Source organism: Pogoniulus pusillus, chromosome 14 (genome assembly GCF_015220805.1).
Source record: "Pogoniulus pusillus isolate bPogPus1 chromosome 14, bPogPus1.pri, whole genome shotgun sequence".
Classification (NCBI taxonomy): Eukaryota; Metazoa; Chordata; class Aves; order Piciformes; family Lybiidae; genus Pogoniulus; species Pogoniulus pusillus.
The window spans coordinates 16,705,314-16,719,138 of record NC_087277.1 but is presented as its reverse complement, the minus strand read 5'-3'; the positions used below and the strand labels follow the sequence as shown (position 1 = coordinate 16,719,138).

Below are 13,825 nucleotides of genomic sequence, written 5' to 3'. Positions count from 1 at the left end.
TTTATTAGCACTGCATTGAATGCAATGTTTTCTCCAATAAGTATCATTTACATGTTTTACTTGTTGCATTCTAGTTTGGAACTAAATTCTATCTCAGGAGGTTTCAAATATGAAATATTCAGCAGTCTGTCAGAGCTTATTCCTCAGGCTTGTCTGTTATTTTTACATTTGTTTGCTGTGATGACACAAAGTAAGACCTACAGATAATGCGTGAATGTGATTTACTTCTTGTTCCAGAACACTTCTAGTGTAAGCCAGTAACTTCTTAGTGGTGTTTTATATCAGAGACATGTCCATGTAGTGTTACTCATACACCTTCATTATGTTTTAGCAATAGCTCATTATCTTGAGTGATCTGGGCAATTTTAAACACAAAATCTTCTTGTGTATCTGTGCTTTTTATTAGTGGGCTAATGACACAACTCTTTTCTAATGCACCAAGGTCTTACCTTATTTTCATGTCCTCAGTAATAGTTTGTTGTTTCGAAATTAACTTTGGTAAGTGAATTACTTCAGTTATACCCTGTAAATGATGCGAAACCTTTTTAACATGTGAATGAATTACTTACCTGCTTCTCCAAGTACAGACACTTGGCTTTACATTGTTTCTGTGACCTTTACAGCTGAGGAAGGCAGGTTTCTTTTTTACAGCTTTCAAGATCTCCAGTGCTTTTGTTACAGTACTTGAACAACTTCATAAAACATGACAACTCTAATATTTATAGTCTCTGTTTTATGATGGTGTTGTCTAATAATTCCAGTAAGATCAGTTTTACTGTGGGAGGTGGATAAAGGAAAGGAGGGAAGAAGGGAGTTAATATCTGAGCAAGTTGGGGTTTTCCAGCATTCTTGCACTTGGCAGGAATGGTTTTAGATGTCTCCTGACCTCTGTTCATCTTGGTGCATTCTTACTGTATCTTTATCCTTAAAAAGTTTACTGCTGGAGGCTTTTGTGAGTGTTTTATTTCATTCTTGCATGTCAGTCTTGTTCTGGTGTGATGCCTCTAGAAATTAGCAAAATGTGTAGTTTTCTTCTACAGGACTTAGGGTGTTTTTTGTTATATTTAAAACCCAAATTTTAAAGAAGATGCAGGGATTATAAAGGGGAGCCACTTGTCTCTTGATATTCCTAAGTAAAAGCACAAATACTGGAAGCTTAATAGGCTGTAGCAAAATACGTATGATGTGGAATGGTACAGAGTCATAGAATGGTTGGGGTTTGAAGGGACCTTTGAAGATCATCTGGTCCAACTTCTTAGCTGTTGGCTGAGGCAATTTTCACTAAACCAGATTGCTCAAAGCCCCATCCAGCCTGACTTGAAAACACATCTAGGGATGAGATATCCACAACTTCTCAGTGCCAAGGGTCTCACCACCCTCAACATAAGAAATCAGATAAATACTTTTTGTTTTTTTTTTCTGATTTTGTATCTTTTAACTATTTTGAAATCTGTTTTATTCACCTTGGAGATGTTCTTCAATTGTATTACGTTGTCCAATGAAAATTTTTATGGCTTCTAGTTTGGGTTCAAGTTGCTTTGTAGTGTATCTAGTGTTCAGTTTGCACTTATCTTGAGAAAGAGCTACAGCTGGTATTTGTTTTCTGAGGACTCTCTGAACTTTGCCTTCAGTTTCCTTTGGCTGCTGTTATTATTTTTGTACTGTAGGTGTTTTCTTCATGTTTTGCATTTCAAGTATTTTAATCAATCCTTGCTTACAGCATGCTGCCATTTAGTGTTTATGATTTTTTTTAAACCATCTATTATAAAATAAAACAGAATAGATAAACAATTATAAAGTTATTTTTTTCTTAACAGATCTGTGAAGCTCTTGAATCTTCCAACTAGTCTCCGGCCTCACAAAATGAAAAGTTTGCTTGGTCAGAATGTGTCAACCAAAAGCCCCTTCATATACTCTCCAATTATTGCACATAGTCGTGGGGAAGAACGAAGTAAGAAAATTGGTAAGAATATCTTGCAGTGTTTTCTGTTGTTAAATTAAAAATCTTTCTTGATCAAGGAAAGCAAACCTGGATATTACCGTTTCATATCTGAAGTATTTAGCTTTTTAGCCTAAAGTTATGTAGGAGCAAAGCTTTCTTTTCCACGGGACAGCTTCAAATCCAAAAGAGGAATAAAGTCTCATAGCTGATAAAACTGATTTTCAGAGTATATAAACTAGTTGTACTTCCTTATCCAACAAAAGAGGAATCAAGGAAAATTTAATTATGACACATTCTTTTCAGCAACAGACAGCTGTTCTGCTCAAACAGTTATAATCACAGTATCACAGTATCACAGTATCACCAAGGTTGGAAGAGACCTCACAGATCATCAAGTCCAACCCTTTACCACAGTGCCCAAGGCTAGACCATGGCACCAAGTGCCACATCCAACCTTGCCTTGAACTGCCCTAGGGACGACGACTCCACCACCTCCCCAGGCAGCCCATTCCAGTGCCCAATGACTCTCTCAGTGAAGAACTTTCTCCTCACCTCGAGCCGAAATTTCCCCTGGCGCAGCCTGAGGCTGTGTCCTCTTGTTCTGGAGCTGGCCACCTGAGAGAAGAGAGCAACCTCCTCCTGGCCACAACCACCCTTCAGGTAGTTGTAGACAGCAATAAGGTCACCCCTGAGCCTCCTCTTCTCCAGGCTAAACAACCCCAGCTCCCTAAGCCTCTCCTCGTAGGGCTTGTGCTCGAGGCCTCTCACCAGCCTCGTCGCCCTTCTCTGGACACGCTCAAGCATCTCGATGTCCTTCCTAAACTGGGGGGCCCAGAACTGAACGCAGTACTCGAGGTGTGGTCTGACCAGTGCAGAGTACAGGGGCAGAATGACCTCCCTGCTCCTGCTGACCACACCACTACTGATGCAGGCCAGGATGCCACTGGCTCTCTTGGCCACCTGGGCACACTGCTGGCTCATGTTCAGGCGGGTATCAATCAGTACCCCCAGATCCCTCTCTGTCTGGCTGCTCTCCAGCCACTCCGACCCCAGCCTGTGTGATACTGTGAAGCAAACACACTGTTGGGGTTTCCCCTTTTCTGATAAGGTTATCATTGTGGATATGAAGATGTTTGGTTAAATGGGCTGCAGTTTCTTGGACAGGAGATGCAAATCAGTAGGGAACTGGACTGTGGTAGTTCCTTATCCATGGAAATTTATTTTAACTTTTTTTCTGATTAATGCTGTTAGACCCCTGGGATTTTAAAACTGGTTTTCAGTTTCTCTCAGGATAAAAAAATGCATCTAGTTGATGCTTCATTATGATTTAACTTAAAGTCATCATGATTAAATCTCTCTGATTAGTCATTTTTTCTTCTAGATAGTTCAACAAAAATGAAAAAAGCCTTATGAACAATGTTTGGAATGCTAGTAATTATCTGCTAGAAGATTATTTCATTCATTATAAAGCTCTTCAGTGCAGTAATTGTGCATTGAAAATAGATTAAAAGGCTTGTTTGAAGGCTTTCAAACAGTTGCAAATATTGGTAGTCCTTTTCATTGCTTTCCTGCGTATCACACGGGCGATCATTTTTAACATGGGCATTAGTGTCAGCACAGAAAGGACTCCTGTGATTATGGAGCAGAACTGATTGTCTAAACTTGAATACAGAAATTTGCAGCATTGTGATGGTTTGGGTGTTCCCCGCCCCCCCCTTTAGAAATCACCCAGACTAGGCTCTGGAAATATAAATGAAGCTTTTTATTTACAGCTAGCACAATATACAAGCAGATATTTACAGTATATACAGTTATGGACAGAAATATACAAGATAAAAGGTAATACAGAAAACACAACTCCCCTCCCAGAAACCTGAGTCCCCAGGAGGGGCTCTCAACCACCCCTTCACCTTCCCCCTACCCTTCTCAACCTTACCCCAGTCCCAAGAGAGAATACAGGTTCGGCTTAGGGGATTAGGAAGCAAAGTGGATTAGTCCAAAATGGAGGGTGAGGTTAGAGAGATGCAGCTCAGCCAGTAGCCCAAGTGAGAGTGGTTATCTATGTTTTTATTTCTTGTTCCTATACATCTCAGCAAGCCTATGAGGGAAGTAGACATCACCATTGTTTTCCTTTCACAGCCTGTAATCTAGTTCTTCTCACCAAAACATTCTAGATTGCTTTAAACTAGCACAAGGATAGTGCTTATCTCCATTTGGCTCCTTATGTTGCTGGGTTTGATACTGTGTAATCACCAAAACAACAGTACTTCGAAATGTATTCCAGGTTGGTAGGATTTTCTGTGTTGTTGCTTTGAACTGTAGAGTACTAAACATTTAGCAGATGATTCTTAGTAGTGGCTCTAACTACTTCTTCAAATAGGTAGTTCAGAAACAAGTTAGGACAGAAACTTTGGAGCAGGACAAGCATATGTGCTTGTAACTTCATTTTTTGTCCCCTGTTCCCTGCCCCTTTCAAGTGTGAATGAGTGCGAGGGAGGTACGGAATACCATAGCAGTTCCATATTATACCGGGCAGTTTCTCCTGCTTTTATTTAACCTAAGGAGATGTTTGAACTGCTTGTGATCCTGTTAAGCTTTTGTCTTTTGACATATAGAGGGAGTGTATTCACTTCTAAAAGGCTTTAATGTTTCCTTCAAAGTTTTGCTAACAATAGGATGTACAAAATGAAATCAGATACTTCCTTTGAAAGAAGCTGGGAAATGTAAGAAACTTTGCAGCTAATGAGAATATTCTAATGACATGTATCTAATTAAAACAACTACAATAACAAATGAACTGTTTTTCTTACATGGAGATTGTGCTAGTTTGAAGCTAGCTAGAATGTTTTGGTGAGAAGAACTAGGTTATGGGCTGTGAAAGAGAAACAGTGTTGATGTCTACTTCACTCATAGGCTTGCTGAGATGTATAACAAAAAGAGTATAACCAAAGATAAGGTAGTCACTCTTTGTCCAGGCTGTGGGCTGCATTTTTCTCTCTCTAACCTGACCTGGTTAATCCACTTACTTCCTAACCCCCCTGGCCGACCCTACATTCTTCCTTGGGCACAAGCTAACATCTGGGGTAAGGTAGAGAGGGATGGGAGAAGGTGGATGGGTGGTTGGGAGCCCCTCCTGGGGACTCAGGTTTCTGGGAGGGGAGTTGTGTTTCTGTATTTCCTTTTACCTTGTATATTTCTGTATATAACTGTATATATTGTAAATAGCTGCTTGTTTGTTGTGCTAAGCTGTGAATAATAAGCTTCATTCAATTTCAAGAGCAAGTTGAGTCTAGTCTGGGCGATTTCTGAAGTGGTGGGGGGCAGGTAACACTCAAACCATCACAGAGATATGTAAGCCATATTCCAGTTAAATTATTGCTACAGCAGAGTAAATCAAGTACTGCTGACAAACCAAAGGGAAATACCTGCAGAATGCACAAGACTTTGTGGACACTAATAAGCAATTAAATAAAAAGGAAGTTACAGAACACTTCACACAATTGTACTTGTGAACGTTTTGCTCTAATCAAGAGTTTAGCTTTTTAAGATTTTATAATACTAGAGCCTGTTAATATCTGTGAATGTATGGTTTTAATTTTCACTTGCATTAATTGGAGTTAAACGTTTGCATTAAGTGCATCTCCCTTGTGCTTCTCTAATATTGCTTGCAAAATGCAATCAGATAGTAGATAATTGTGAATGCACAATTAAGACTACAGATGATTTCAGCTGTGAATTACAGTCTTTAATATTAAATTAGTGGGACACTTCCTAATATCCTAGTAAAAAGCAGTATTTATATATCTTAAAGTTATTGAGTGAACTCATGAAAGTAGTCCATGTATGTTCTAGATTAGTTTACAGTCATGATTAACAAATACAGTTAATCCACCTTTTGTATATTTGGATTGCAACCCCATAGCTGTTCATGTGGAGCATCTTGCCACATTCACTTTTAAGTACGAAGGTCAGGTGCGTGTGTTTAACTGAGAAACTTGAAAGTTAGACAGGCTCATGTGTACTGACAAGATATAAAATAATCTTTCTTTACTGAACAGTTTCTCAGAACCTCTGTAGCTGCTGCTGACCTCACTTCCATAAACTTCTTGTGTCCTTAGATTAAAACTCCTGAAATTTTAAACCTGTCAGGGTGAGGTGTCTAAAATTGAACCTCTCTTGTAGTGAGCTGTAAACTAAAAAGCCATTATAGTACCTGAGCCAGTTTGTTCATTTATTTCCCCTAGTGTTTTTACAAGTTACTTGGTTTATGTTACTGATTAAGTGGATATAAAAAAAAAAATCAGTACCTAGTGTCATCTCCCCTCCAACAGCATCTCCTGTGCTACTTCCTGTTTTCCCCAAAAAATTAGAAACTCAAGTGATGAGCAGTTGTGTCCTTCCTAACTTGGAATGATACTTGTTTTCTCTATATTATCATCTGTGTCTAAATGAAGACTTGTTTCCATGATTTTTAATTTCCTCCTTCCTTTTTGTGTTTGTTCTTATCTGGTTGCTTCCTAAGGCTTAAATATCCAAGGCAATGTGTACTCTGTATGTGTCCAAATATGTAAACCTATAAGTGCTTAACATTAAGAATGTGTTAAAGTATTTCTTTGAACTGATGCCCCAGTTAATTTTGCCAGTGTAGTATTTGGTCTTTGGAGCACTGTTACTATATTAATGAATGCTGCTGGTCCTTTAACCCATTTCTTTGCCTGGCACTTACAGCTTGTGTCCCACAGTGCACTTGAATAGAACTTGAGATGTGAATATTATACAGAGAGATAACATAAAGATAATAAGTTCTGGCAGTGCAGCCAATGCTGATTTTTTAATACCACTATGATTAGGTAATTCCTGAATTAATTGTCTAATTATTTCATATAGACTTCCAGTGGGTCCAGGGAGACGTGTGTGAAGTTCAGCTGATGGTGTACAACCCTATGCCTTTCGAGCTCCGAGTAGAAAACATGGTAAGTGTCCCCTTTCTAGTCTTTCTTGGGATGGGAGGAGGATCTCAATTTGATTTTCTATAAAGGAAGTAATTTGGAAAAAAAAACCCAACAACCAACAACGTTTAACCCATTATAACCTCGGGTTACCAGCACAGTACTGTCAGTTGTCTCTTCTTTGTTGTGATGAGGTACTGAAATTAAAATCTCTGCCACTCAGGGTTTTTAAGTGCTTTATAGTTACTGATCCGTAAACCAACTCTTACTTTCCTGCACTGACTGGAATTCATGCTGCATAATTTGCATATACTGGTTTTCAAGCAGTGTTTATATTCCAAACACTAACAATTAGCGTATAGTTGCTACTGTAATTGAAAACCCAGCAGACATCCTACTTTTGGGTTTTCCCATTTTGACTACAATTTAAGAATCTGAGGAATTAAAATACTTCTGAGAAGCTTTGTTTTTCGTTAGTGTCTTCTGCTCTTGAATCTGCTCTTCCCAACAATGCATGTTATTTGAAGACACTGTGAGGTAGCATAAACAGGAAAGAGGGAAAAAAAGGCAACTAAGGTTAGGAGGATCAAGCCCAATCCCTCTATTACTTCAGTTGACCACTTGTATACGGAAACAAAGTTTCTTTATGCCAACTAACAGGATTAATAAAACTAAAAGTCAAAAGTCCTCTAACTACCATGCTGGTTTATTATGCTAAATATTTTTGCCCTTAATATTGCTTAAAAAATAAATCTGTTCTCTTAATGTCCGTTGTTGTTATGTTAAGTGAATCAACATGTATTGCTTTGCTCAGGAGTTTTGGTGGGTTTTATTACTGATAGGTCTACTGTTACTGAATACAGCAGCAAAAATTCCCTATGATCAATGGGGTCTTAAAAAGCAGGCATTTCTTTATTTTGGTGCCAGACATTCTCTCCACCTAAGTGTACCAAAGCCAGTAAAATTCAGAGAATATATGCTTACATATCATACAGAATCATCATTAACATACTTACATTAGTTCATCGAATTTGTTCTGTATGTAAATCTGTATCCATGCTTATTACATAATAGTGCAGGAATCTTCTGATGGTCATTTGGGGCATCCATCCTCCTCCTCTCTATGGCCTTTAGCTGAACTTCTTTGCACATGCTTTCTGGGCTGTCTCATATGGTTGACAAGGCAGACTGATCACACAGGCCACCTAAATGAGTTTGCTCTTCTTAACATATTCTTTCATAAGCCAGAGTTACAATTTCTCACAGCTAATAAATCTTAGCTTACATAATAGATACATTCTGTGAGGATTACATATTCCTAACTGTTCTAAGTTATTACAGTATCACTGCTGCAGTGGCCAGACAAACAATTTGACCTAAATTAGTAATGATATGCCACATATAATAAAGTGTTTTCGCGTGGGAAACTAACTGGCCCAAAGAATGTTTGTAGCACAGTAAAATAAATTCTCAGCAACTAACTGCCTGGTTTCTTCAGCAGCATTTCTCTGGAAATATTTCAGATTGTTAGGAATTACTAGAAGAAGTACTTCTAGAGCTGCTTATCAGAAAAGACTCTATAGGAATTAATTTATTTGAGAGCATTTAGATTTATAGTCTTAATTTATTGTGTAAATAGCATTGTAATTATGTATTAAAAAATGGGTTTGGATAATTTCTTAATGAGGAAATGTTTTCTGAGTGCTTACCTGCACTTAAGGACTCAAAATATAGTTATTTACACAGAGGCACACTCCATCTGCTCCCTGAGCAATTTAATTGTAGTAGTGTGAATACTTCATCATGTTAACAGTAGCATGAAATCCTATCTTTGTGTTAATACTGAATCTCAGTTTCATTGATAGGCACAAGAGGAAGCAGGCATGCAAGCTAGATACAAATAACTGAAATGGTTAATGTAGTTCTTCAGTCAATGCTCCATAAATAGAGTGCTTTGAGAAATTCTGCTTCATGCTAATGTCATCTTATTTGTAGAAATTGGTTGATTTTGCTTGATATGTTCGTGGTAGCAAGACTGTAACCAGCAAGTTGAGGAAAGTAATGATTTCTCTCAAATAGGCATTTGAGAGACAATGTCTTTGGAACCAAGGCCAGTTTTGAGTTCTCCATACAATAGAAATATTGATATATTGATATGAGTCCAGCAGTATTGCCAATGTTATTGGCAGCCTGGAATGTATGACAGATCAGAACAGGTTCAAAAAGCTGTTTAGGTTCAAAAGTTCAGTAAATAGAAGACTACTGGGGCAATTCCTATTGCTTTTCTCAATGCTGCAATGAGAAGATGCAGTGGAAATGGAGGCAGTTTTCCAAGAAATTTTCCAACACATGGCAGCAATGGAAAACTTTCCTAATTAAAAAAATCAGGTTTACTGAATTATGAGTGTGATCATACTCTGGAACTAGTTGAGCAGAGAGAGTGTTTGCTCTCCATCCTTAGAAATCTTCAGGCATAGGACAGTGAAAAACCTAAATCATCATCAAAGTTGGCCCTGTTTTGAGCAGCAGGCTGGGCAAAAGAACCTCTAGCATTTCCTTCCAGCCTGAATTGTGAAGATTTTCCAGTCTCATCTGAGTTTTCTAGAATGTGGGAATAGTGATTACTTTATCACAAGAATGAACTCTTTTGTTTTTATTTTAATAATTCAAAACATTGTTTAATATTTTAAAATGGGTTGGTTTATTATTAAGATGTACTCATGCCTGCAATCCTCCTGCCTCCTTGTTGTCTCATATCCTATCATCTCTCACATTCTTGAATATTATTTAGTCTCACAGAATTTCTGTCATAGGAAGTGTATCCTTTTCTGTCATTTAGTGGCAGTTTCAACTCTTCTCTTCTGTCTGACTCAGCACCTTACCTTCACAGTATGCTCAAGGTCACTTCCAATGACTGACAGCTCTTTGATTTCTCTATCGGTTGATTTCTTTTGTTCTTTACCCTGTTGTTGGTTCACTGTTTGTCAACATGTAACTGTCTCAAAATCTGTAGTCATAGGCTTTTTTTGTAATTTTTTCTTTCTCATTCAGTTAATGATTTGTTCTGTTGGCTTACTTGTTTCATGTTAAACAAATGCTGGAAGTATTGAAGCGAACTTCTATCATGATGCTTTTTAGAATGTGTCATCTTATTTGTTATGTTTGAAAGTTGTGATGGTGCACAACTTAGTGTCGAGGAGAAGTTGTTAAGGGTTGTTAAAGAGAGTGGTTCCTGATTAAAAGGCTTCTCTAGCTTTTTTTTGTTCTTTGAAGTCTTCATGCTAAGTACATGTGCTTTAATTGATGTATACTTAAGTAAAAGAAATTGAATTTTAGACTTGAGACTGCGAGATAAGACTTTGATCAGTGTTGCTCAGATGTACTGTCTGAAAAGTTGATTGTTGTTTTAGTTCGTTGTTCTCAAAGCTCTTTGCCCATCTTTGTTCTTGCTGCTTGTTCCCTGTCATGCATATTCATGATTTGGGGCTCTATTTAGATACCCATTCTGCATGCATGTCCTATTTTTGCATTGCATTTGTGTCCTTTTCTATTTTGTACTGTTGTCCATATAGTTAGAAGATTGATCCAGTGAGAGGTGCAGTGGGGTTTGTAGAATGACAAAGCAAAATGGGTATGGCATATGGAACTAATTAGGTCCAACAACTATATTATAGTCAACTAAGTGATCATAGGGGTGATCAGAAGAAGTGTCTAATAGAATTTAGCAGGTACCTTAAGTCAACAGAGTGAGAGACAAAAATGAGCCTAACTAGCTTTGACTGCAGTGGATTAGACAGAATATTTTTTGGTATCGTGGTGATGGAACCCAAGTCAACAGAAGATATGATGTTCAGCTGGAAATACCACTTCACTTTTTTTTCTCTCGAGAGTATTGATTTCTGTGTAGACTTGTTCAGGCATGTGAATGGTAGCCTCTGTCTTTCACAGTGGCTAAGCCTTTTTTTTTTCTGGCCAGGAAAAGATAACCTTCAGGGAAAAACATAACAAAAGAATTCTGGGAAATCTCTGATGGGTTTATTTTGTATCTTGGGGCAAATGTTTAAAGAGGCAAATCATGGTACAATCTAGTGTTATCTACTATTAAAATAAAACACATATGGAGCAGCACTCTGTTCACTCATATAGACCACCAGGACTCCCAGGTAGTTTTCTACAGAGCTGTTTCCAGACAAGTAGATCCCAGCCTGTGCTGCACTGTTGGATTATGTTTTTCCAAGTGCAAAACCTTACACTTGTCCTCATTGGATTTTATCAGGTTCTTGTTAGCCCACTCCGTCAGCCTATCAAGGACTTCGTGCAGAGTGGTTCTCCCTTCCTAAGTGTCCATCTCCCCACTCAGTTTGCCATCATCAGCAAAGTTCATCAGGGTACACACTTGATCCTATCTTCCAGATCACTTAGGAAGACATTCAACAGTGTTAGAAGTAGTGAGGAAAACTTAGTTTTGAATAAGCACGTAAGAGTGGAGGGGTTTTTTTGTGAAGTATTTCACAACATGGCATAGCTTACGTTCAGCATGAAAACTAACTTTAAAGGCAGTGTTACTTTCAACAAAGATCGATTGCATTTCGGCATTGGTAAGTGAAGCCTAAAAAAGCAGTTACATACTTACATTGTTTTAACAGCATCACCAAATGCTGCCGTTTATGTACAAGAGCTAAATTGAGGTTTGAAGTGACTGAAAGAAATGCTGTGCTAACTGCACACATGTATTTATTCTGAGACAATTTACATTGTTTTAGAAGAATTCAAAGAAATGTAAAATTATGTGGGGTTTTTTGTGTGATTTGTATATTCCCTGGAGGAAACCTTGTGTATGAGTAAAGGTTTCCTGTAAGATCAGAAAGAGCAATGATTATTAAATATTATTACTTGAAGTCAAGCATAAGATTTTTGGGAAAAGTAACACTTATTTCTCTGCTTTTTCTTTTCTTTTCTTTTTTTTTTTTTTTGACGTCTGATGTGTTTAGGTAAAGGATGTAGCAGTGCTTCATGTGTTCATCTGAAAAGTTCTTAGGCACCAGAGGGCAATGTTGGGCAAATACTGCTGAATTGTCTATCCAGCAAATAGCAATACTGAAAATGTCTTTCACATTTTAGCCGTTGTCTTTTAAAACTTACTTGTGTGGGTTAAGTTTTAAGGGTATCTTGATTTCAGTGTATTTCTGTAACTCTGAAGCCTAGTTGAGGTTTATACTGGATTTTTTTTTCCATTTCAAGGATTTTTCATGCTTTCTTAACTTGTAAACTTTTATGCTGATCTTTAAGTTTAAAAAGGTGAACTTTTACAGAACAGTAAAACTCTCCTAATGAGAGAAATGCGTGATAATGCAGTTGAGACTTGAATTTCTAGTCCAGGCATAGTACATGCTTAGTTCAGGTGTTTTGATATCTGCATTGTGTATGTTCTTTAGAGAAGCTCTTTGTTATCCTGGGTTTAGTTGTTAAAGACTAGACTGAAAATGCATTCTTTGTGCACTATAAGAAGAATACAGTTTGCTGAAGACTTCCTTTGCTTTAGCAGTTTTCTGTGATCAGCATGATCCAAGAGTGTCAGTGTGATATAATCTCACTGTTTAGGGAAAAGTGTACATGTTATAGAGCATTTTTTCCTCTCCACTGCTCTTCAGTATGAGCAATATCTCTTAAGAGTACTTTTCCATCTTGTCCGTAAGCACATGCATATTTTGGGTGATTGTACTCCAGTTGCCTCCATGTGCCTGTTTGTCTATTACTCTAGGTTCTTGTCTGGATTTTATCTGCTGTTAACATACCCAGTGTGAATCCTTTAGCAAGGGATATGCTTTCTCTGACATCTGGTTTGTCATCAGTGCTTTACCTAAGCCTCGACCGTTATCCTTTAAAAATACTACAACTGATTTACTTAATTTTCTCAGTTAATTTCCCAGTTCCATCCCCCCCCCCCCTTCCTTGTGGTTGTGATCTTTAGCTTCTTTAGAGTCACTTGGCTCAGTTCCCTGCAGTGAGGGAGCTTGTACATGTCCCAGATCAAAACTCTAGCTGGATGGCGAGGTTTTGTTAGGCAACTTTAGGGTCATAAGGCAGCCTGTATGTATGCGTGCATGGCTACTTCAGATACATTTTTAAAGGCTGTGCTGGCTTATGGTTCCCCTTGAGGTTATTTTTTTTTCCCTTCACCTGACCCTGAAAGTCTTTCAGGGCAATGTCTTCCCATGCACCCCTTTAACTCACCTTGATAGTGGAGGATGCCTAATTGCTGAGATGGGTCCTGATTCTTACAAAGTAAAAGCACAAGAGTGGTTTTACTGCAAGATGAGAGATTCATGTTTGAGTATATGTCCTGATATCCAGCTTGATTAAAAATGCGAAGTAGAAGAGGAGAACATGGGAGAAAGCTGTGTTTACATACCGTTTCCTTCTCCCCTTTCTGCCAAGGAAAGCTGGGCTAATTATGACCGTGTCTTAATGAGGAGCTTCCTCTAGTTCAGAAGAGTGACCTGACAATAATTTTGCAATGCACTGCAATTTCTTAACTTGATATACTGGCTAATCTTGGAAGTTAGCTAGGAGTGAAAAAATAACTATGTAAATCAATTCTTACAAAGTAAGTTCAGTGTAGCTTTAGGAGAAGATTTGAACTTGAAAGACTTTCTGGTTCAACCACTGCATTAAGTGATCCCCTCTTAGACACTGCCACTGATGGAAATGCCAAAACTGTCTAAATAAACATGCTGGGAAGGGTTAGTATGGAGCTGGCTATGCTTCCAAGTTGGAGGTGAGTTTGATAATACTTAGGAATCTCTCTCTGTTCTGCTTATTTACATATATTGCAGCTAACAGCAAATAGAGAGAGCCTTTTTGTCATTGATTTTTTTAAGACATTAATCCTTGGGTAAAAGTATTTAGTTGAGATGAATCCTGGATAATTCAA

General features: G+C 38.0%; 1 protein-coding gene across 12 annotated transcripts in view; it reads left to right on the top strand.

Annotated features, from left to right (window-relative positions):
• Positions 1 to 13,825, top strand: part of TRAPPC9 (trafficking protein particle complex subunit 9) — a 443,292-nt gene that overhangs the window by 40,617 nt on the left and 388,850 nt on the right. For all 12 annotated transcript variants that reach the window (XM_064154350.1, XM_064154351.1, XM_064154352.1 and 9 more), the window contains 2 exons: positions 1,818 to 1,963; positions 6,830 to 6,915. In XM_064154350.1, coding sequence (XP_064010420.1) covers positions 1,818 to 1,963; positions 6,830 to 6,915 — 232 coding nt within the window. The remainder of the gene's footprint in view (positions 1 to 1,817; positions 1,964 to 6,829; positions 6,916 to 13,825) is intronic.